At 37.0% G+C, this 24,019-nt stretch overlaps 2 protein-coding genes across 2 annotated transcripts; one reads left to right on the top strand and one right to left on the bottom strand.

The window, feature by feature from the left end:
* Positions 1-3: 3 nt before the first annotated feature.
* On the bottom strand, positions 4-4,456 carry LOC121431254 (cytochrome P450 2U1-like). Its single transcript, XM_041628763.1, has 3 exons — positions 3,902-4,456; positions 1,954-2,925; positions 4-753 (listed from the first exon to the last, which is right to left on the bottom strand). The coding sequence occupies exons 1-3, from the start codon at positions 4,299-4,301 to the stop codon at positions 563-565; spliced, it is 1,563 nt and encodes a 520-aa protein (XP_041484697.1). The 5' UTR covers positions 4,302-4,456; the 3' UTR covers positions 4-562.
* A 2,208-nt stretch (positions 4,457-6,664) lies between these two features.
* LOC121431270 (cytochrome P450 2U1-like) lies at positions 6,665-16,541 on the top strand. Its single transcript, XM_041628780.1, has 3 exons — positions 6,665-7,186; positions 14,013-14,993; positions 15,747-16,541. The coding sequence occupies exons 1-3, from the start codon at positions 6,832-6,834 to the stop codon at positions 15,941-15,943; spliced, it is 1,533 nt and encodes a 510-aa protein (XP_041484714.1). The 5' UTR covers positions 6,665-6,831; the 3' UTR covers positions 15,944-16,541.
* Positions 16,542-24,019: the final 7,478 nt, after the last annotated feature.

Below are 24,019 nucleotides of genomic sequence, written 5' to 3'. Positions count from 1 at the left end.
TTTATATTTATTCAGTTTATTGCTCATCATTAACATTGTGCTTTCAAATTTTATGAAATATAATCAGCACAAAATATGATATTCAGACTAGTATGGAGGTTATAATAATACAAGAGGATTGCTAAGCAACTATGATATTTCATTAGGGTGAATCAGACAAGGGTGAAATGAGAGGATTCAAAATTTGCGAGGCCCATGAGATGAATTATGAAAGAAATAAATGTATTCCGATAATGTCATACTAATTCGATCATTATGGTATATATTCCTAGCCCCGGCGATAGCACCAATACCACTTTTGTGTTTAATGCCAATCCTTCGTTTGCACCATGAGGGTCCATGGTCTTAGTAGAACTAAATATATCTCATTGATGCTGAAAATATTCCTTGGATCGAAATACATGTAGAACATACCACGTTCGCTTCTGCGGACCTCGGTTTGGGAAAATCCATCATATCTTCTTGCATATGATACCATTAGTTCCATTAATTCCTCATGATTGCACTTACGTACATTATTTGTTCATTTATCATATCCTTTTTTTATCTTATGTGAAAAAAACTACATGATATCATCAATAAGAGAAGCGCAGATTTCGAACTCTTCTGGATTCAGCGTAGCTCCATTCCTCGCTTTCATTGTTAGAGGAGGGGCGCCCTCTGGTGTTTCGAATTTAAAGCGATGCAAGAGATGAGTAAAGAAGATAAATAGTTCCACCTTGGCTAATTGTTCACCCATGCATCTACGACGACCTGGAAAACAAGGAAAGGGGAGAGGATAAGTACAAGGAGGTGAGAGGGAGAAAGAACGGGGGGATATTGTGAGGAAATGAGGAAAACTATGGTCAGCCCGTTACATATAGTTTAACTGACTATGAAATCTACCAAGAAGTGTAGGCCTATCAGCATGATTAGCCTAGGGTTCCGATTTGATTTTAGCTGCAAGCTCATTTCCTCAACCACGAATAAGTTTGGCTACGTATGTGATATCGTGATAAGTCAAAAGAGGAAGATCAATAAAAAAAAGTAGTAAAATTACATTGAATTCCCTTTCATTACTTTATTATTTCCCCTTTATGTTAATCAATACGACTAATGAGACAAGCGATGCAAACGGGACACATACTGCTCGCATTTTCCAAATAAACAATAAACATGGTCCTAACTTTTCCACACTTGTCAAAATCACATTCTCAGATTTACAATATCGGTTTGTGATATCCGGACTTTTCGCTTGACTCCGGAGATTTTTTCTACAACGCACCAATGTCTTTGAAAATGCATATCACAATGGAGAGCTGAGAGGCTTTTGTCAAAAGCTGGTGGACCGGGACAGCATCGGAATCTTGACTCTTGATAATTGCAAATCTTCGGATGATCTGCTGTTCAATTCCACCAGCTTTCGGCAAAAGCCTCTCAACTCTACATTGTGATTTTAATTTCATTTTCAAAGGAATCGATGCGTTGTAGAGTGTCTCCGTAGTACATGCGAAATCTTAAAATAATATAGATTAATACGTCGTCCCATTATGCGCATGATCAGAAGAAGGTCATTATTTTGATCTGAAATAGCATGGTCGTTTAATAGTCGACGAGATAAGCACACACTTTGATTCTCAACTATCTCTATATTGTGATTTTCATTACATTCACCAGAAAGCAACAATGCGTCCATTAGCGACTAATATTTTGCAGTTAGCCAAGTGCCTTGTAATAACAACCAAGTGATCAAGTAATACAACAATCCCGTTATAAAGTGTTCATCGGTGTGTTATTCTAGGCAATACATGCAATTGTTTGCATGCTACTATATCAGGCATTTTAAAATACTAATATGCAAATAATTTGCCTTGAGGTAACACCGGAGTCCGAACTGGTTATTTCATCCAATATTTATATCCCTCCCGGCCTCCCCCATTCTACATTATTATTTTTTACAATCTTTGCAGTTACCAATAGAAAATGGAATGAGTTCCTCCCTCTGAACAACCTGCTTGGTTTCTGGGTCAAGAAACCTGTCTGGATTGAACCCATCAGGATTCTTCCATAGGTCTGGGTCATGATGAATGGCCCATAGGTTAGGTAGGATGACAGTTCCTTTTGGGATGTCATAGCCATTAAGGACAACATCTTTGGCAGGCGCATGCGGAACTCCTAACGGTGTGATTGAAGCGAATCTTTGTATCTCTAGCAAAGTAGCTTCCGTGTAAGGTAACTTTGGTCTATCGATTAGACGTGGTAACCGATTTCGTCCTACAATATCATCTAGTTCCTTATGCACCTTTTCCTGAACATCCTGATGCAGTATCATGTACATTAAGGCCCACTTTAAGGTTGTTGCAGTCGTTTCGGTTCCAGCGACGAAAAGATCAGCCACTGCGTTATACAGGTTTTCCTTACTGAACGTGTGGTCACCAGGAGTCTCATGCTCTGCTTCTATCATCTGTTCGGTGTACATTTCCACATAGCACGTAGGAGACCTTCGACTTTTCTCTTGCTCTTCGCTTATTTTCCACACCAGCGGTTTCATATATTTATCGAATATCGCTCGGAGTTCCAACATCCGCTTCACCCCACTACCTGGGAAAAACCTCAAGAATGGTAGGAAGTTAAAGAGTCCTGCCATTTCGGCGATCTCAAAGCTTTCAAAGACAGATTCAAGGATGCCCTTGAAGGCCTCGTCGTCGTAGTCAAATCGCCTCCCAAAGTTTAACCAGCAAATTATATTCGAAACGCTGACGACGATGTCATGAAACGGTACGAAAGGTTTCGAGCGTCTCCTCGAGAAGCTTGTCGCTAAAACCCGTGCTTCGTCCGCGATGGTCTCTTCCATTTTGAACTTCCCCATACCGAGAGATCGAAGAGCTGAGAGTGAGAATCTACGGTGCTCGGTCTGCATCTGGCTCAGGTAGGACACAATTAAACCTGGAAATAAATAGGAAAGTAATGAACCGTCTGCAGAGTAAGCTATTTTATTCTTTACAGGAGGTACCAGGGTATTTTGACGAGGGGGGGGGGTGGGCTGAAGGTTACGCAATTATTTTCTTAATTGAATAAAATATGAAACACAGGATTACACAACTCAGACCAGTCATTGACCCATTCAACTGTCTTCCGCGTTTCCTATTTACCCATAAAAGAACCCCCCCCCCCTCCTTTCTTCGTTATGGTTACAGGTTATGAAAAAACGAACTCCACAGAATCATTTTTTTCAAAGTTCACATGTATTTATATTTAAAGTGAAATATATATTTTTCATGGTAAATATGTTCTTTCAAAGTGAAATTTTTTGTTTTGCAAAGTGAAATATTTATTTTTGAAAATTGAAATATATTTATCTATAAGTAAAATATTTTTCTTGAAGTGAAATATATTTATTTTTGAAAAATAAAATATATATATTTTTAAGTGATTTATTTTGGAAAAGTGAAGTATATATGTTTTTGAAAAGTAAAATATATTTTTGAAAAGTGAAAGAAATATATATTTTTTTGAGAGAAATATACATTTTTGAAAAGTTTCTTTTTATTTGTGCAATAGTGAAATACATTTTGGCCAAAAAGTGAAACATATCTTTTTATAAAGTGGAATGAATTTTGTGAAAAGTGGAATACATTTTCAAAAGTGAAATATATATTATTTATTCAAGTGAAATATATATTAATTCCCTATCAGCGTTCCATAACCGTGCGTTATAGGGCACACTAGCTTTTCTTATGGTCTGTGCACACATTCCTATTTGTTAATAACTTATGTTATTTTCTTTATTATCCGCGTAACTTTAATAACACAATTCTATTAATTATTACATAAATGTTAAAGGTGAAAGCGAGGAATGCTACTTGCGTAATTCACATAAAATTATTTTGCATTAATGAACTTGAATAAAGCTAGAACATACCCTTTCCTTCTGCAATGTTCTCAATCATCGTGATCTTCGGTCTGTCACTGAATTCATCATTAGATTTGGTGAACGCCTGTCTAATAAGAGAATAATCACTAAGCACTACCGCATAGAACGACCCCATCTGCATACTGAAGATTGGTCCATACTTCTTGGCCATGTTGGCGATAATAACATGTGGCATGTCTTTGCCTGCCAGACTTGGTAGGCTCCCGAGAACCGGCCATTCACGAGGGCCACGGGGTGGTAGATTCCTGTACTTCTTACCCCTCCCCGATCGAACCAGAATAAATGATAGCAAAAATGCAATCAAACCAGCTGATATGAATGGCGTGAGGCCAATTTGGATGAGAGACGCCGACATCTTCTCTATTGCCGCATACATCGTTCTGTGCATGCATCTCTAGAGTCCAAACGGGAGTGTACAGATGATCCGGTTTGTTTGCACAATGTCGAAGATCGATCGTTAATTTTATTATCTATCTGAACATCTCTCTGTCTATACGTTGCGTAACTACAGCGCTCACCGATCCTGCCTTGCACGAAATTCCTCTTCATGTAGTTATCAAGCTTTGATGTGAATATTGACGTAAGTTACTAAAATTACTTTTTAAATGTGGGGCCGTGGGGGGGGGGGGCAATGGTGGTGTGAAAATATAGTGTCCTACTTACCAACTACATGCCATGCGTACTCTATGTTTTTTTTTTAAATTGACATATTTCCATGTGCATACACACCCACTCGCGTTTTTTCAATATGTTTTTATTAAGGATTCCATTCAAATGGTATACATAAACTCAAGATAAATACCCCCAAAAATATAAATCTTCATTTTATATCGACAAGAATATGCAAAATATTTACCATAAACTGAAGCCCCTCACTTTTTTTTCCAAAAGCATGTACACAAATGTAAAAATGATCATACGATTGTGATTTTTGCATGGTCAGCCCCCCCCCCCCCCTCCCCCACTTTGAAAACCGTTCCGCGGCCCATATTGTGACGTATCATCATAGGGGTTTATGGTAGTATCCTCTAAAACTTGTTAAATCATGTTAAAATTTGAAAATGTTGATGTCTCCCCCGATTATAGGCCCCTCCCCCATTTCAAAATTATGGATCCACCACTGATTTGTCCATAAATTAAACTGATAGTGAGAAATTGTTAGGGAAAAAATGCATTTATTCAGTATAAAGAGTATTCATTCCTAAGTTTTCGAATGTACTCGCTCAACCATGAAATTGTTTAAAGTTCGGAGAGTGTGTAGTGATAGAAATGATGGATGATAAAAACAACAGCAGTTAAAGTCACATTTGAAACCGAATTTGCCCCCCCCCATATCCACTTTATTACCCTTTAAAGTGAGTCTGTGATTGAAAATACCAATTTTTTCCACTTTGATGTGTGCTCACTCATCCATAAAGAGACGAATCGATTTCATTTTTGCACAGCGAGACTGCCCATAGGTTGATAAACATTACTGCCAAATGACATTGCTACAGACAGCCGTGAAAAAAAGTTCCACCATATTGAATAAGGGGTTACTTATTCCTAAACATATGCACCTTTAATGTACACAAGTTTATGAGAGAGGAAGTAAAAATTTTAACAAATATAAAATGAGGGTTTGTTACATGCACGGTTTTTGTTACTTCTGCCAACAGTTATTTCATGAAACTTCGCACGGGGCTTCAAAGTAACACTATCCAAAAGGTGCGCACACCAAAATTATCATTCGATACGGCACATAATATAGTGGGGCCAAGGCCTTGAACTTTCTTCTCATTTGCATAATTTTCGAATATTGTGTGCTCACTGATGCATTAAACGTCGGGATTTTCATAAAAATCAAATCAAATGAACTATGCAAGGAGGTTTGTGAGTTGTGACAGTACTGACATATATCCATAGTTAAAAATTGCATTTTTTCCAATAACGTAAAAAAGAGCTTATCGCATTCTGCATGATCATTCAAGCGTGAATGTTTAATTTAACGCCTTTGAATCATTTTAAAGGTTACAGATGTTAATAAGATAACTTGTACAGTATCTGGCAGTCGTGGAAGGGCTGGTGTTTATCCTTAACTGTGTATCGACGGTCTAGGGGCCAGTTTAACATAAAACATGTTAAAATAACAAGTTATATAGCAATAGCAGCTTAAAGTTACAGAAATCATTCGATTTGATTGGCTGATAGTAATCTTGCTTTAGGCATCTTGTCAAACGTCAGAGATGTATTATATAAGGACGCACCATTAGATATCCAAGGGATGGAAGTTCCCCCCCCCAAAAAAAAAAAATGACTTGCTATATGAGCAAGAAAAAAAATTGACTCACCATTAGAGTAAAAAAAACAACAACTTGTTCCATGACAAATCATCTCAAGGGTACTATTCAATACTCACGTATTTTTACTTGCATCCATTTATTATTTTCAAATCTTATGAATTAAAATTAAAGAACATTGTTTTATTAATTTGGTGTTGCGTTTCTAGTATTTCCATTGGAACGCCATATTTTGTGCAACCAGGCAAGACTACAAAAAATATCTCATATTTAATATACTGGCAACATTCATTGGTAGATACATCGTTTTATAGTATTTTTTAATTCCCACTTGTAAATGATGGCCTATTATTATTCACCTTTTGCCTTATTGATTCACAGCACTTGGGTTTGTTTATTATTGTTATCCTTATTCACACATGGCCTTGCCCCCCCGGGGGGGGATGTTGTTGGCTAGCTGCGACTAGGCGCAGCGGGCATGCAGTACACAACATGTACGTACGGTTTACAATGTTTGATGGCTCGACTACGCAAGGTGCTGTTCCCATTTAAACATTATTCCAGCTGGCGTAACATCTAAAGTAGACATTTTTGCGAGTTTCATGCATTCTAGGAGGACGTCTACAGGCACCGGTCAGGATGACACTAGAGATAAGCCTTACAACGTTTCTTCTGGGACTGGTAACTTTCCTTGTTACCTTGATGCTGATTCGTTCCCGGACAAGGAGAACACAAGCCAATTTCCCGCCGAAGGGTCCTCCTGAATGGCCGATCATCGGAAGCCTGCTCAGCCTCGCCGGGGAACACCCTCCGCACCAGATCCTCGCCGGCATGGCCAAAAAATATGGACCGATCTTTAGTATGCAGATGGGATCGTTCTATACACTAGTACTAAGTGACTATTCCCTTGTAAAACAGGCGTTTGCAAGATCTGGAGAGGACTTCTGTGATCGGCCAAGGATAACTATGATAGAGCATTTATCAGGGGGCAAAGGTGAGATTTATTTTCTTTATTAAAGGGCCAATGGGCCCTCTACAACATAACCGAATTGGAATGAATCCGTTTTCCGACATAATAATAGAATTGAGATTGAGTGAAAATAATTCATTTCGATACGAGTATGATCTCATCTTATTTCATTGTATTACGGCATATAGATCAAAGTCCAACCATTAAAAATGCACGAAATGACAATGTTCGATGGTACAGCAGAATAAGAATAAACTCAAGGCTCGCCTTACAGATTCAGCACCAATAGTAATGGTGATCATGACCATGGACATGAAAAACATTAATTTCTCGTAATTTAATAGAACTGATTCATTAGTTGTGTATCATATTCAATGAATACTTTGTAAGTAATGCTATATTCATTGATGATTCTTATTTAATGATTTCTTTTTCACTTTATCAAATTTAGAATTAAGCTTGTATGCTGTGTTCTGCCTGCTTAATTTGAATGATTAGGAGGAAATGGCGTATATTTTCAAGTCAATGTACATATACCAAAGAAAAATATTAATGCTCCCATTTCACACTGTCAAGTTTGATATGTAAAGGTCTGCATTTTGTTCATAATAGTAGACTTGTTAAGAGGTTGAACGCTGCATTTTTGAGTACAAATGTCCCACTTGGCACAAATGTTCCTTGAGTCAAAAGAAAAAGATTCATCCAAAGAGACACGCTGTATCTATGCAAATAAGCAAGTAATTTGCATAAATTTGCATATTATGTCGATATAGGAAAAACAAGTAATTCAGAATAAATATTTCAACAGAACTGCCCTAAAATTGGAAATAAAGACTTAGGGTAAGACAGGGAAGAAAACTGTTATAAAATAATTGGGCTATCCTTGTTTATTATTACCTAATTTACATAAATTATGCAAATTATAATTTAAAAAAGAGTATTTTTTCAAGAATCCTGAACTGTTTTATAAATAACGGCAATTAATACGAAATGTCAACATTCTACATGAAAGAGAATATATTAGCGAAAACATCGATATGTTTCATAACAGTATTAGTGTCTTAGTTTGCTTAGAAAGAGGGCAAATATGTCAAAATGTATGACGTGATATTGCGCTAAAACGAGACCAAAACAACCTCTATGTCACAGTCACACTCACGAATCGGACAATAAAGCGATCAATGGTATGTCATTCGAGATAACACAATCTCAACACAATAGCTTCCATCGGCTTCTCGTATCGCTTTTGTTGGTGTGTCTACCACATCGTAATCTGTGATACATACGGGCAAAATGCATTTCGGTATCGGTAAAACACTATTAATTTTGTTTTATTTGTTTCTCTTGGAAAATTTACAGGAGACATTGCTTTGCAGGTTACTGCTTAAATGAAGCTCTGGCACATGAATCATGACGAATGTACCCTACCTCAATCCATATTTTAACTTTGTTAAAATATATATCTTTTGGAGACCCCAAAGTGGCAAAACTATATCTCCCGGCATTCCCGCTACTTTACAAAACCAGTTTGACTTGTATTATCTAATTGGAAAACACAGATGTATGAGACATCAGACAACATGATTCCTGAAAAAAAATATTTTTGTTTATTTAAGCTAACGGGAGCCTTTCGAATTTACCCCGTCCCCTCTCCGTATTTCGACTTTAAATACAAAAAATATCTTGTTTTAAAGCCATCGGCAAGGCAAATTGCGTTTTTTTGTTATAATAAAGCAAGTTTTATATCTATATCTTTACATTCATCATTATTGATATTATTATAATTATTATTAATATTATTGTTGTTATTATAATTATTATTAATATTATTATTGTTATTATTATTATTGCTATTATTGTTCGGCCGTTTGTAATAGTGCTCTAGCACAGTAAAGGCTATAACCCAACAGGAGCATGCCTAGGATACCCTTTCCCTTTTTGGTTTTATGTATTAAAAAATAGTTTATTGTCTTTAGAACTCTTAAAAGATTACTTTTGTTTGTATTGATACCTTGGAATAGATGAGAATGAGGAGAAAATACTCTTCAACTGACATGTAGAGGAGCTGTGGTAAATTGAAGAACAGCCACACGGCCCTTTATTGATTCCACTCTATGTTGAATTTAAATATTTTGAGAGCCCAATCGGAAGAAAGATACATTTCTACTCAGTGGCGTACCGTGGGCCACGGCATTGGGGGGCACCAGCAAAAAATCGAGTCACTTAGGGAGCGCGCGAAGCGCGCTAAGTTTTTAGGTATACTGACCTAATAGAAACATTTTAAGGACATGCAGTGCTATTAAACGGATATGTATCTCACTGATTGAATAATGCGAGCGCGAAGCGAGAGCTGAAAATTTTTGATATTCAGACCTAAAAAGGGACATTATAAGCAATTTTTTTTGTAATCATGATATTTACCTGCCTCGCTATACAATGCGAAGCGCGAGCTGAAATTTTTGTATATATTGACCCAAAATGGGGAATATATTTTAGGAATGCATTAAGATTATACATATCTCAGCAAAGTCATCTAATGCTAGTACCAACCTTTGCTGATTTTGTTAGAATTACATATAAACACATTAAGCATTTTTTGGAGACATGGTAATCATGATTATCATACGCATCTCACTAATCAAATACTGCAAGCGCGAAGCGCGAGCTGAAAATTTCGGAAATTCAGACCTAAAGAGGGGCATTCTAAGTCTTGTTTGTTTGCAGGAATTCACTAAGACTGTACGTATTTCATTAATCAAATGATGCGAGCGCGAAGCGCGAGCTGAAAATTTTTGATATTGAGATCAGAAAACTAGACATTTTAAGGACTGATTTTAGAAATTCATTGAAGAGTAGACATCTCACCAAACAACTAATGCGAACGTTAGCACGGACAGGAAATGTTTTATATTAGACCTTAAATAGGGAAATCAATTTAAGTAGTCATAAAAAAGAACAAATGTCACTACATGAAAAAATTATGACTCGAATTGCGAGGTAATGTATTTGGTGTACAGTATTGATTTGAAAACAGGAGGTTTTAGTACATCAGGATTATTTATTTACTCTATTTACTCTTTAAACGGTCTATGCGAGCACCAGGAACAATAAAGTCATAGGCCCTGTGAGCAAATAATGTTTCATAAAGTTTGAAAAAAAATGCTTTTTCATGTAATATAACATAATTATAATATAACATTTATAATGAACATAATTTTTTCTTTCCCCACTACGTTTCTCTTCCTTTCTCCCGCTTTTTCTCCCTTTCCCCCTTTTTTTTTGGGCCAGCCGATTGGGGGGCACGTGCCCCCATGCCCCCCCCGTAGTTACGCCACTGTTTCTACTACACACAGTAAAGCCTCTTTGCGTTCTCCTCTTGAAAAAAAAACATAGAAGGCATTGTTTTATTTCTCATAATATAAGTTCGTGTACGTGACGGTGGCCTGTCGAAGTTGCCAAAAACCGTTTATTTTGTTTTGACAATATATATTTAGAATATCGTCTAAATGAAGCCCTCATCTGGAAAAGGGCACTTATTAAAGGCAGCATCTACATTATATAGAGGAGGCCTTGGCACTTGGAAGAGGGGGCTGAAGCTTGTTGATTTCTTGGGACCAAAATTTTACATTGAACCTTTTTCGTTTTTCAAATTTACATCAATAAATTTTACAGGAAATAAACAAAAAGGATTGCACTACAAAATGAATTTTTTTGGGTAACGTTTCTTTTTTTTTTCGTTTTGTCACATCTGCCGGAATTCCAGGGGGTGCTATCTATCGAGAATAACACACGCAGCACCCCCGCCCCCCCCCCCCCTCGTCCGGAAAATCTTGCGTTGTGCTTCAGCCCCCGCTTCCAAGTACCAGGGCCTCCTCTATGTAATGTGGATGCTGCCTTTAATAAGTGCCCTTTTCCAGATGAGGGCTTCATTTAGACGATATTCTAAATATATATTGTCAAAACAAAATAAAGGGTTGGGCAACTTTGACAGGCCACCGTCATGTACACGAACTTATTTTATGAGATATAAAACAATGCCTTCTATGTTTGTTTTTTTCAAGAGGAGAAAGTAAAGAGGCTTTACTGTGTGTAGTAGAAATGTATCTTTCTCCCGAATTGTCTCTGAAAATATTTAAATTTAACATAGAGTGGAAGCAATAAAGGGGTTTGAGTATTTTAGAGCTTACGTGTGTTTTTTTTTTCAATGTACTACAGCTCTTCTACATGTGAATTGTAGAGTATTTTCTCCTCAATCTATTCCAAGATATCAATACAAACCATGGGCGGAAATCCCAGGGGGACAGGGGGGACCCCCCCTACTCAAAATAGTAGGAGGGACACAATATCAAATGTCCCCCCTACTTTTTGGGGTCTTTGGTGATGCTAAGAAATATATCACTCAAAATGGGAATAAAACGTACGTTTTGGGACGAGATGACCTTTTTTTTTAATTAATTTTTTTTTTGCTTGTCAAATATATTTTCGTCAAAATGACCTTTAATTTTAGGTAATAGCGTTTTATTTTTTTGCTTGTCAAATTTTCCAGACCCTTGTCCCCCCTACCTTTTGGGAGAAATTTCCGCCCCTGATACAAAAGTAATCTTTTAAGAGTTCTAAAGACAATAAACTATTTTTTAATACATAAAACCAAAAGGGAAAAGGGTATCCTAGGCATGCTCCTGTTGGGTTATAGCCTTTACTGTGCTAGAACATTATTACAAACTGCAGAACAATAATAATAATAATAATAACATTGATAATATTATTAATATAGATAAATATGAAATATAGATATAAAAGTTGCTTTATTATACCAAAAACGCAACTTGCCTTGCCGGTGGTTTTTAAACACGATATATTTTTATTTAGTGTCGAAATACAGAGAGATGATGGAGTAAATACGGAGGGCTCCCGTGGACGTATAGGCTTTAATAATAAAAAAAAACTATCTTCAGGAAACATGTTCACTGATGTCTCATATATCTGTCTTTTCCAAGTCGATAATACAAGTCAAACTGGTTTTGTAAAGTAGCGAGAATGCCGCGGGGAATGCAGTTTCGCCACTTCGGGGTCTCCAAAAGACATATATTTTAACAAAGTTAAAATATGGATTGATGTGGGCTACATTCGTCATGATTCATGTGCCAGAGCTTCATTTAAGCAGTAACCTGCAAAGCAATGTCTCCTGTAAATTTTCCAAGAGAAACCAATTAGAAACAAATAAAACAAAATTAATAGTGTTTTACCGATACCGAAATGCATTTTGCCCGTATGTATCACAGATTACGGTGTGGCAGACACACCAACAAAAGCGATACGAGAAGCCGATGGAAGCTATTGTGTTGAGATTGTGTTATCTCGAATGACATACCATTGATCGCTTTATTGTCCGATTCGTGAGTGTGACTGTTATATAGAGGTTGTTTTGGTCTCGTTTTAGCGCAATATCACGTCATACATTTTGACATATTTGCCCTCTTTCTAAGCAAATTAAGACACTAATACTGTCATGAAGCATATCGATGTTTTCGCTAATATATTCTCTTTCATGTAGAATGTTGACATTTTGTATTAATTGCCGTTATTTATAAAAACAGTTCAGGATTCTTGAAAGAATACTCTGTTTTAAATTATAATTTGCATAATTTATGTAAATTAGGTAATAATAAACAAGGATATCCCAATTATTTTATGACAGTTTTCTTCCCTGTCTTACCCTAAGTCTTTATTTCAAATTTTAGGGCAGTTCTGTTGAAATATTTATTCTGAATTACTTGTTTTTCCTATATCGACATAATATGCAAATTTATGCAAATTACTTGCTTATTTGCATAGATACAGCGTGTCTCTTTGGATGAATCTTTTTCTTTTGACTCAAGGAACATTTGTGCCAAGTGGGACATTTGTACTCAATAATGCAGCCGTAAGCCCTTTTTTTGCAGTTAACAAGTCTACTATAACTACAAAAGTGCTTAAACTTCCCATGTCCAGATCCGAATTATCGTTAAAAAAAAATCAACTCGAACCTTGTACTCGCGTAGTTTGTTTAGTAAGATACGAGTTCATGATCGTGCATGCATGTTAACACATATTCATTGAAATGTTACACCGGAATGGAAATGATTATATCTAATTAAATAAAGCAAATTTCACCAAATAAAATGATGAAGATTCTATCAAATCTTATTTTCCTTATGTTATTATATTAAATCATAATGATTTCATATTACGTCTCCCTTATAAGGAAATATGTTACAGCAAGGGCTGTCTATTGATTAAATCCTTTGTCAATCTTTTTTATTATTATCATTGGAGAACAACATTTTAATAAACACAATTTCACAAGAAGTATTAGGGATGTGGCATAATTAATTGCTCATTGAATATTCATGAGAACATGCAAAGATCCTTTTCACTGAAATCGTGTGTTTTTATTATGTGATAACTTTTTTTTATTCCGTGTCCGATTTTGATCAAATATTTGGTATTTCGTTTATCATCGTAATGATGATTGCATGCGTTCGTGATTCTAATCATGTTCTAGTTTGGTTTTACACGTGCTAAAAATTTGCCATGGGCCTTATTTTTCACTGGAATCATCATTGAAATCCCAACAACATGGCTAAAATTTTCTGATAGGCTGACCAAATAGGCATGTTAAACACTTTGATTTAAATCAGATTTACGTGTGAAAAGGCCCAAAGCCGTGTTCAATATTCAAGGTATGCCTGTACGAGAAATTCCTTTCGGCGGGGATCACCTGAATGATGCTTCACATTATGAATAAATGAATAGTATTTTTTTTTCTAAACCTATTTCTCTCTCTCTCTCTCTTTCTTTCTCTCTCTAGGTCTCATCGCTGGATACAGCAGCCCTGTCCAAACTGAACAGCGTCGTTTCACCTTTTCTGCGCTCCGATCTCTGGGCATGGGAAAGTTTCGAATGGAAGAAACAATTATAGAGGAGGTTAAACACCTTGTAAAAAACTTTACAGGACGTCACTCTGAACCGTTCTGTCCGTTTCATGACATAATTGTCTCAGTTTCGAATATCATTTGTTGGTTGAATCTTGGAAAACGGTTTGATTATGACGATGAGGACTTTAAGGGAGTCATCGAAGCACTCTTGGCCATCGTTGAAGTCACAGAAGTAGGAGGTGCGTTCAATTTTATTCCATTCCTGCGCTTTTTACCTCGGAGTGGTCTTAAGAAATGCCTCCAAAGCAAAGCTCATTTTGACAAGTACATGTACCCCCTTTTTAGAAAAATAAAACAGGATTATGTTAAGAAGTCCGACCCAGCAACATGTTTCATTCACATGTATGCTGACAAAATAGCCCAAGCTGCAAGCATGGGGAAGGAAAGTACTACCAAGAGTTCGTTTAATGACGAGAACATGATAGTGGCTGTTGCTGATCTCTTTGTTGCCGGTACAGAGACGACAGCCACAACTCTCAAATGGGCACTTCTCTATATGGTTGTCAATCAGGATGTCCAACAAAAGGTACAAGAGGAATTAGACAGGGTAGTTGGTCTGGATAGGTTGCCTAGTTTACTGGACAAACCTAATTTGCCATACACAGAAGCAACCTTGCTGGAGATTCAGCGAAAGGCATCGATCGTGCCCTTGGGGGTCCCCCACGCAACTACCAGAGACGCTGTCCTCAATGGCTATGACATCCCTAAAGGGACTGTCATCCTACCTAACCAGTGGGCCATTCATCATGACCCAGACCTATGGAAGAATCCTGATGAGTTCAATCCAGACAGGTTTCTTGAGCCAAACACTAAGCAGGTTGTACAGAGGGAGGAACTCATTCCATTCTCCATCGGTAAGTATTATCAGGGTGATAATTTTTCTTCACTCGCAGTCTCTCTTTGCTTATGAAGTATACCTTATTACCGTATTATATTACACAATTATGTGTACAAGAGAATGTTGTTTGGCGATAAGAACTGATATCTGATGGGTAAATTGTAAAGTTCGTTCCATCTCGTATGCATTTCTGAAAGTGCATGTAAACAAGCAACGCATTTTGATTGGCATTTCCAAAGTCAAATGCACTCTTACAAAAGTTTGGAATCAGTAAGGCAATGAAGCAAGTATGATACTGAAATTTTCATTACAATCGCTTAAGAAATAAAGTACTAGCATTTCGGAATTTGGCTTTAGTTCATAAAGCTTTATACGTACAACATGAGCCGTATGTAAATGGGGAACCTGATGAGGTCACACACTATTTATTTGTCATTATATTGTATGTTTACTCCTACGCCTACTATGTAAATTATGTTTTGACTTTTTCATTTCGAATTATATTGTCTCTTTCAATTAATCAAGAAATCACAAAACTATTCCACAACCAAGCTAAAAACTTCACATGACCACAGACTTAGCTTCCCAAGACGTTATTACTTCTGTCATTTTTACCCCTGTAATTTATACCTCTGCCATTTTTACCCGGAGCACGCAGTAAAAGAACTTGATAAAAATTTGGACCGCACCTCTCTAGTCGTTTTCTCTGTCCGTCTGTTCGTCTCTCTCTCTGAGATAAAACTTTTCCTTTTATATTTAATTTTTGCAGGTCGCCGAAGGTGCATTGGAGAGGAGCTGGCAAAAGTGGAACTCTTTCTGTTCTTTTCTCACCTTCTGTGCCACTTTCGTTTTGTCCTACCTCCTGGAGCCCCTCCTCCCACAATGAAGGGAAGATCGCTTGCTACATACGTACCTCACCAATACTCCCTGTGTGCTATCTCGAGACGTAAAAAGGACTGCTGCTGATAACTGTTATGATTATTGTAACCATCGGGGTGACACAAACATTTGCCCCAGCGACATTTGTTCCGGTCGTGGTATCTCAGAGGGCGAAGGGTTAGAGTTAGGACAAAAAAAAGAGTTTTGGGTTCAGAAGAATGATTGTAGTTCATTTAGCTTTGGAGGTTTAGATTGCATGTTTTATGTTTTCCATTCAAATATTTAAAATTCAATAACTTTGTTATTTGTTGTCTAATTTTGATCAAATTTTCAGCATTCTGCTCTGTGAATTTTACATGTACTCTATTTATTGAGACATAAATATTTCCAGCCTGGACCATCCCTTTTAGTGCAGCGTGAGCATGCTGACCCAGGCGATACAGACCTGGTGTGAAGAATCCTGCGACCGCCTACCCCCCCCCCCCCTTCACCTCCAGCCATAATAAATTGCCGCCCTTGGTTGTACTCATTCAAAACCATTTTTTTTGAGGGGGGCATAGGCCTCGTCTTACAGAGCTTCTAGTTTGCAACATTTCATTTGTACATGACTTTTTCAGCATGATCAAAACTGCCTACATGGGGTGGAAAATTATGTAAGTGCTTTACAGTACAGGGTCCAGGGTCCTAGGGTTAGCATTACAAGTACCTTTTCTTTGAACTCAATCGACCTGATCGAAAGGTATGTGTAGTTTTAGAGAATACCCGAATTGAGTTCTTTGCTTATTTTGCACTTCCGATAATACTTTCGCACCGGAATACTATTTTTTGTGTGTCATTAATAAATGAATGAATGAATGATTTCGAGCAAATTTATTTACTCATTACTTTGTATACTTATTTACGATTTATTTATTTTATACAGCAGGGTAGGCCTGTTCAGTTCTTAAAACTGCTTTACAAAGGCGCCCTGCAGTTTAAAATACATGTCAAGTTAACTGTAAATTATATCATCAAAAAAACAGTCAACGTCAAAAATACAAAATACAAACTATTTAACATCAGAAACAACACCAAAAAATATAGAGTGGGAAGTGACAATTTAAACATACAAGTACGTAGCATTGTAAATCAATGGAATATTATTACGCTCTTTATCAATTCGTATGAAAGGCTTTGCATAATGTTTTAAAAACTAACAAAGAAGTTCTTTTTATATATTCCCCTTAATGTTATATCCAAAATGCCATTTATACGTCTTGGCTTAACTCTAAATTGCAGGGATTTAAAATAAATCCATGTGGACTGCAGTAAGTGACCAATCGAATTGGAGATTTAGATTTAATCCTAAACATTCCCTTTTTTAATCTCAAAGGATTCAAATTCAATTCAATTTAGATTTAATTTATTTGGATTGAAAGTTATTCCTAGTTTGATTTTATATCCTTGCAATTTAGAGTGTAATCTTTCTTTACTCCCTGGATTTCATAAGAGAAATGTGTTAAGATCATCAATGATTCGGGAAATGGGAGCAGGGTGGAATGCGTTCGGCAGAGGTGACTCTCAGCCCTCACGAAAATAAACATAACTCTAGACTTTCAGTGAACCTTCATCAATATTTTACTTTATTGGCTTTTATCAGAACCATCTTATCGCCACTGTGAACTTCTGCACATTTTGGTAAACTGATTTTATGTACCTACATAATTATGCCAAAATGAGTCGTGAGTATTTGAGGCATATTTTGGTAAATGGTAATTTGGTAATTTAGCTAAACGCATCTGCCGTTACACCCCATTACAGACCATTACAGTTCAAAGTTCTACAACAAATTGACAACGGGATTAATTAACGAAATAAATGCACCTATCTCGACATTGGTATACACCTAATTCACCTTGCCGACACGCCCGCGATTAGTGTTTGTCATGTCTGTGGTCTGTCTGTGTTCTGATATATAGGTCAAGCAACTTATTTGAAAGTTCGTTGGCACATCCACCGTCAGTAGCGGACCGTGACCCAGAGGATTCAAAGCATTGGGGGTGGGCACTGCATTGTCTGTGAACAATGCTGTGCCCCCCCCCCCCAATGCTTTGTCTCCTCCGGGTCACGGTCCGCCACTGTCCACCGTCGTGATATTTTTAAACAAACAAGTGCACACCAAGTTAGCAATAATGCATATAGCATTTCCATTGATTTGAAAGCATGATAAAAGAGCATTGTACATTAAATGCCTTGCTCACGAGCATAGCTGCCGCGGCCGGCCCGCGCGTTTCCGTTTTACACCCTGGCGAAGGCATTCTCCGCAAAAATTGCTAAAAAGCGACTAGTGAAGAGTCTACGTTTGTTTACAATCATCGGTAAGCAATGAATTCCAATGCCCGGAGTTAGAAATGAATATTCATTACGAATGACGTATTCTGTAGCGCGCGTAATTTGATAGCGTTGTAGCTAGCTAACTACAGCGACGTGACGTACCGTACGCTGCCCAATCGTCGCTCAGTTTACGTATGTTCCTTTATATTTCATTCAAATAGCTACGATATCCCTACTTCTATATGTCATCTGAAAGAAAAAATGCTGGAAAATCGTTTCATATGATAATAATTATATGTCTTCAAAGCACCGCTGTGTAATTGGCCGTTTTCGGCACCCTTGCGCCTGCCCCATTGCCGCTCACCACTGCCCTAACCCCGCTCACTTAGCGCGCGCATTCATACATGTATATTAGGCCTGACTTCTTTTTTCTACCTTTTTTAAGAACTTTTTTACTTGCACTTCTGAGTGAAAAAGTGTGTAATTTTGTTGTGATTGAATATATTGTTGATAAGTTTTATAGTACAATACACTATATAAAATGTTCCTTTCACCAAGTGCAATTATTTTTAGGGTTTTTGTTGCTTTTGTTACTGATCTACGCCTATATCATTTTTTTTATCCTTCAAACTATATTCCGTATTTTTTTATAAAATATATTTAAAAAAACGTTTCCCGACAAATTTTTCACCTATTTTTATTGTCTAATTATATGAATATGATTCTTACCGTCATGAATTTTATGAGTGTATAATTATTATCTATCTATTTATTTCGGAAATGAAAAGTATATGAAATTCAGTGGAACATGATTGTAGGCTACAGCATATCAGAGTATAGATTGAGCACCCACTGGACTGATAGGATCAAATAAATTACTGTAGTCATTAAAGACTATTTGACCCTGTACATAAAATCGGAAGCGGATAAAAAGAGTCAGCATAAACAAAAAAACTTTAAAGAACAATATATATAATAGAATATAGTCAAGTTAACTTTACTTAAAATATCATTATTGATAATTTACATCTTATAAATAAAACGCTATAAAGTTCTTTTAGCACATTCACCATTCAAAGAAATCAACTTGAGTCCCCCCCTTCCCATTTCGTCCCTTCCGTTCATTGCCCCTGATGCTATTTACCATTGATTTCCATTATTATATTTTACTATTAGAAATAATTATTATTTGCATTCTCCTTCGGTTTCTAATTCCAATTTGTTGCTTTTACACTGTCTATTGACTCATCATGATTATTTATATACAAGTATGTATTCGTGTATCCCCCTTTTTTGTTTACTTTTCGTTTACTCTTTTTTATAATTATTTCCCTACTTTTTTTGTGGTATTGATATTTTATGGGACTCTCACTGCATATTCTCAATTTGGAGCCTTCAACCAACAAGCTTTGCTTTTACGTTTATCTCCCTCATATCCACAACTCTCATTTTCTTTCCTTTTCATTATTTTAGAACCAATTACAAGAATACATTTAGTACTTTTTTATATTGTTGTATTATATATTTTTTTACGATATTTTGCTTATCTATGAAAACTTTTATTGTATAATATTATTGTTTGTATTGAATTGTTGATTTTTTTGAAAATGTGAAATGTTTATGTGAATAAACCTTGAACACTGAAGTCCGATAATAAATATATATATATATATATATATATATATATATGTGTGTGATATTTTTTTTTGGGGGGGGGGGGAATTCCCTAATACTGACTTTCATTAAAAAAAGCTCATCTGGAAAAACAACAATAAATATTTAATCAACTCGCTGGTTTAAGTTCACATTCGAACTCCCGTCAATGTACATAGTCGGAGAGAGAAAAAGACACTCTAGAAAATTCGATTTGTTCAAAATATATTGGTCAATTTAAATTTTAAAAAAGGAAATCTCCAGAAATATGACAAAGTTTCATCTATTCAAATCAATCAGGAAACTACTAACCGAGTTGGCTTCTATAGGCCTATTAGCGGGAAACTTTTTCTTATATTCATTTAAATTCTTTATTTCATTTATATGAATCAAATAGGCCTACAGATAATGGGCATATACGTATCAGTGGGCTCATAAGCTATCACAAAGGCCTAATTGCACATCTATTTGATGTCACCTGTATCAAATCCTTGTTTAATTCCAATTAAATTATCCCTAAATTTCATACTCAGAGTAAGTAATCATAATCATCAAAATATGAATAGGCCACATAAAAACAGCATAACGATCGATAATATAGCCTTTATAGACTTGCAGGGGCCGCGGAACCAGGGAGGGGCTTCATCCCGAACAAAACAAAACTATCCCTGTCAATGTCTCTAACTTGTTTGTACGTCGGTATGCAGTCTTAAATAAGAGTTGAAATTGATATACATCGAAGTCTCATTTTTTTAGCATTGATTACCCTACGATGATTCGTTATAGAGCAAGATTTTTGTAAAACCTTTTCCAAAACACTTTGGGCCGGGCAATGATTATATACCTCTGGTGAACAGTGTTGAAATAATTGACAAATTCTTTTGATTATCTTTTAAAATTTCTGTAAACGTCAGCTTATCTGCATGCTCCATGATAAAACGTTGACGACCGAGGGGCTTTTATTTGCCGTCACCATCAGCTAAAGGAAAAGCGGAAGAGAGAGGGGGAGAAAAAAATTGAAGGAGAAGTGAGAGAGGAAAATGTAAGAGTATTAAAAATGGCCGCGTGGCAAAAAATACAACAACGGAAGGGATATCAATCGAGGCCGGAATAGGAAAATAATAAAAATGAAAATAAAAATAATAGGAAGTAAAATAAAAGGAAGAAGACAAGACGAAAATGAAAGTTGGGGGCCGACAAATACATTTCATTTAGAACATAATATCTATTCAGCTCGCGCTTCGCGCCTGCATTGCCCGTTTGTTTCATTATTCATGTCTTGTTTTCAAGTCATTCTCGGTTTGCAAGTTAAAACATCATTACAAAAGTGCTTAAAATGTCTCGTTTTTTCTCTGAATACAATACTCTCATTGTGAATTTTGTTCATAATTGAATTTATATAAAACTCGATCTCTTTTTTTAAGACTTACTTTATTATTCACGTATTATAATCTGCCCTTGCTAGGCCGAAACTGAATTATGACCTGAAATAAATTCAGACATTCCTACATTCATCTCATAATAGATTCACGAGTTGAATTAGTAGAGTAATCAGGTGTTACCATGGTAACTTACCATTACCATGCATTCAAATGAACTTATATCCATGCAGAACACTCTGTTGTGTTCGAAATTTAATTTAAATGAGTTGGTCGAATGTAGATTTTGGCATTTTCCACCATTCATCTTTTCCCACTATAACGTTCATTTATGATGACAATTCAATAAATGCCCCCAACGTACAGGGCCAAAGTTCATTGACCTTAAATTACCTTTGACCGTGGCATGACCGGAACTCGATCACTATAGGATTTTCACTGACTCCCCTATTTCTAAGTTTCATGATAGCTTATAGAAACCAATAGGCCTACTACAAACTTATGAATTTGAAAACCTTATCCTGTTTTGAGATTTCAATGTTTACGACGCCGCCCTCGCGTCGACGTCGGAAAAAGCGGCGCCCTGTCTCTGCAGACAATTGCATTTTTCTGCGAGAAAGATAAGCCGTTACCATGGCAATGGATCTTTTGCAACTAATACTTTGATGACTTGATAGGCATATATCTAGAAATTGATTTTGGAAGGCTAAGAATGATGATTGACCATTTAAATATTGACAGGGGAATATACCATATAGGCTCAATATGTTATTTTTCTAAACATATTAATCCGTTGCCATGGCAACGGCGGAAGGAGGAATGTATAAAACTGGCAACAAGCGGATTGGTTCAACACCCTCAAAGTAAAGGAAATGACACAAAAATATCAGATTCTATAAAGAAATGTCTACGCTAGGAAAATTACGTGTTTAGGGTCGAATATGCGGGCATGATGAAACAAAATTAAAATATGTTTTATAAAGGATGTCCTTTTTACCCCAAAACTTTGTGTTTAGAGTCCGATTTGTTCGAGGTGTAAAAAAAATCAAATCAAATCAAATAAGGTAAATCAAATAAGGTAAAGCCGACGACCGAAGGACCTGTAACAAAACATTCCTGTACTTGTTTAGGGATTCATTTCAGGGAATATTACCGATAAGAGTATTGTTTTGTTTCCTTGCAATACTTGTTAAGGGTAGGCTTTCACACGGCAATACTTGTTAAGGGGTGTATTTTCAGAAAATGGAAATATACGTGTTTAGGGTGCTTTTCGAGACCCCCATGGTCGCGCATGGTATCCACTCGTGAATGGAAGTGCCCCCCCCCCCTGTCAAGGTCTCAGGTAACGCGTGTGGTTACCCGTTAACCCTGTTACCTCCCCTCCCCAGGCCACTACACTGCACATCCACAGGCTTAGGAAGATTTTTAACATTAGGTGGGGTACAAATTTGCAAAGTAAGCAAAGCAAACGGCTCACCCCCCCCCCCCCACGGCCGGTGGTCCAGGGGCAAAACTTGCACCAGTTGGAGTCAAGGATTTGCCAGAGGGCTTCTACACTCTTTGAAAGAGAGGCCATTGCCGGGGGTAAAATCCTTTTTTTAAATACCCATTGGCATTGACTAGTGGGTCCAGTGGTAAAGCCCTGATCCCCCCCAAAAAATAAGGTTTTACTGCATTTACTTTTTTGTGGGGTATGCCTATATGAAAGCCTGGCGGTGGAGTTAGAGGGAGCCCCACCCCCTCCCCACATGCTAGATAGCAGGGTTTTTACAGCATAAGGGAGCCTTGAGGCTCCATTGGGTCGATGGGGATAAACCCAACGAAGCTTTAGGTTTACTGTGTAGTGGGGTTATATAATAGGGCCTATGGGTCCACAACTTGTTATGGGTCATTGAACCCTGGGGGAGGGGGCACCGTGAGCGCCTAACTAGGGTCGAATACATCACTTTTATATGGGATTAGCCTATATAAAAACCTAGGGGTGGAGCCACCTCCCCTCCACCCCCAAGCCATCCGGGTTTCAAAATATTTGCGGTAACAGCCCCCACCCCCCCTCCCTTCCTATAGCCAGTGCACCTGATCAACTTGAAGTCTAGTGGTACATAGTCTCAGCTCAGGCTCCGATACCTAAGGCTAAGACTAGTTCTGGCTCAGTAGCCTACTAAGTAGGTCTAGCTGCTATTTAGGCCTATCTCTCAAACTTGACCCTCAGCTCAAGGGTTTACCCACTCATTCAATGAACAAGGTTATAATATAACCTTGTTCTCGGTTAATCTCCATGTGTGGCAAAATAAGGGTGGCAATGTTTGGCTTATTTTCTCTTTTTCTTTGGGGCAAATGCTTAATTTTCTTACACTGGCAGTTTTCATTACACCTATTATTCATACTACTTGGCTCTTATTTCAATTTGATTCTTTAAATCATTTTTTTCTTAATTAAAAATAGAGATAAAAAAATGAAAAGACGGCCCGTATTTTACCCTTTTAGTCAGTTCCTTAGACCCCCATTTCAGAGTTTCGTGAGGCACACCCCATCAAAAAATAATTTGAGTGCCCCCCCCCCCGGCCTACCGAGATCGAGAAGACTGAAATTAAAATAATTGTGGTAACCAACATAAGTTCTCTACACCGTACCGTTCTCTAAAAAACGAGTTCTCTTTGGCACCACATAATCACGTCTCTCTACGTAACGCGTACAACGCTTTCAAATTACGCGCGCTACAGAATACGTCATTCATAATGAATATTCATTTCTAACTCCGGGCATTGGAATTCATTGCTTACCTACAATATCAGCTGGGCGCGCGATGCAAAAGTCC

This window comes from Lytechinus variegatus, chromosome 17 (genome assembly GCF_018143015.1).
Source record: "Lytechinus variegatus isolate NC3 chromosome 17, Lvar_3.0, whole genome shotgun sequence".
Taxonomy (NCBI): Eukaryota; Metazoa; Echinodermata; class Echinoidea; order Temnopleuroida; family Toxopneustidae; genus Lytechinus; species Lytechinus variegatus.
The sequence above is the reverse complement of the archived record's forward strand: the minus strand, read 5'-3'. Positions and strand labels throughout refer to the sequence as shown.

Bases quoted from the DNA above. Each gene is read 5' to 3' on its own strand.
- LOC121431254 (XM_041628763.1), bottom strand. From the start codon at position 4,301: ATGCACAGAACGATGTATGCGGCAATAGAGAAGATGTCGGCGTCTCTC. The intron at 2,926-3,901 runs GTATGTTCTAGC...ATTTATTTCCAG, and splicing joins GAACATTGCAGAAGGAAAGG to GTTTAATTGTGTCCTACCTG. The intron at 754-1,953 runs GTAACTGCAAAG...CTTGTTTTCCAG, and splicing joins ACTCATTCCATTTTCTATTG to GTCGTCGTAGATGCATGGGT.
- LOC121431270 (XM_041628780.1), top strand. From the start codon at position 6,832: ATGACACTAGAGATAAGCCTTACAACGTTTCTTCTGGGACTGGTAACT. The intron at 7,187-14,012 runs GTGAGATTTATT...TTCTCTCTCTAG, and splicing joins GCATTTATCAGGGGGCAAAG to GTCTCATCGCTGGATACAGC. The intron at 14,994-15,746 runs GTAAGTATTATC...TAATTTTTGCAG, and splicing joins ACTCATTCCATTCTCCATCG to GTCGCCGAAGGTGCATTGGA.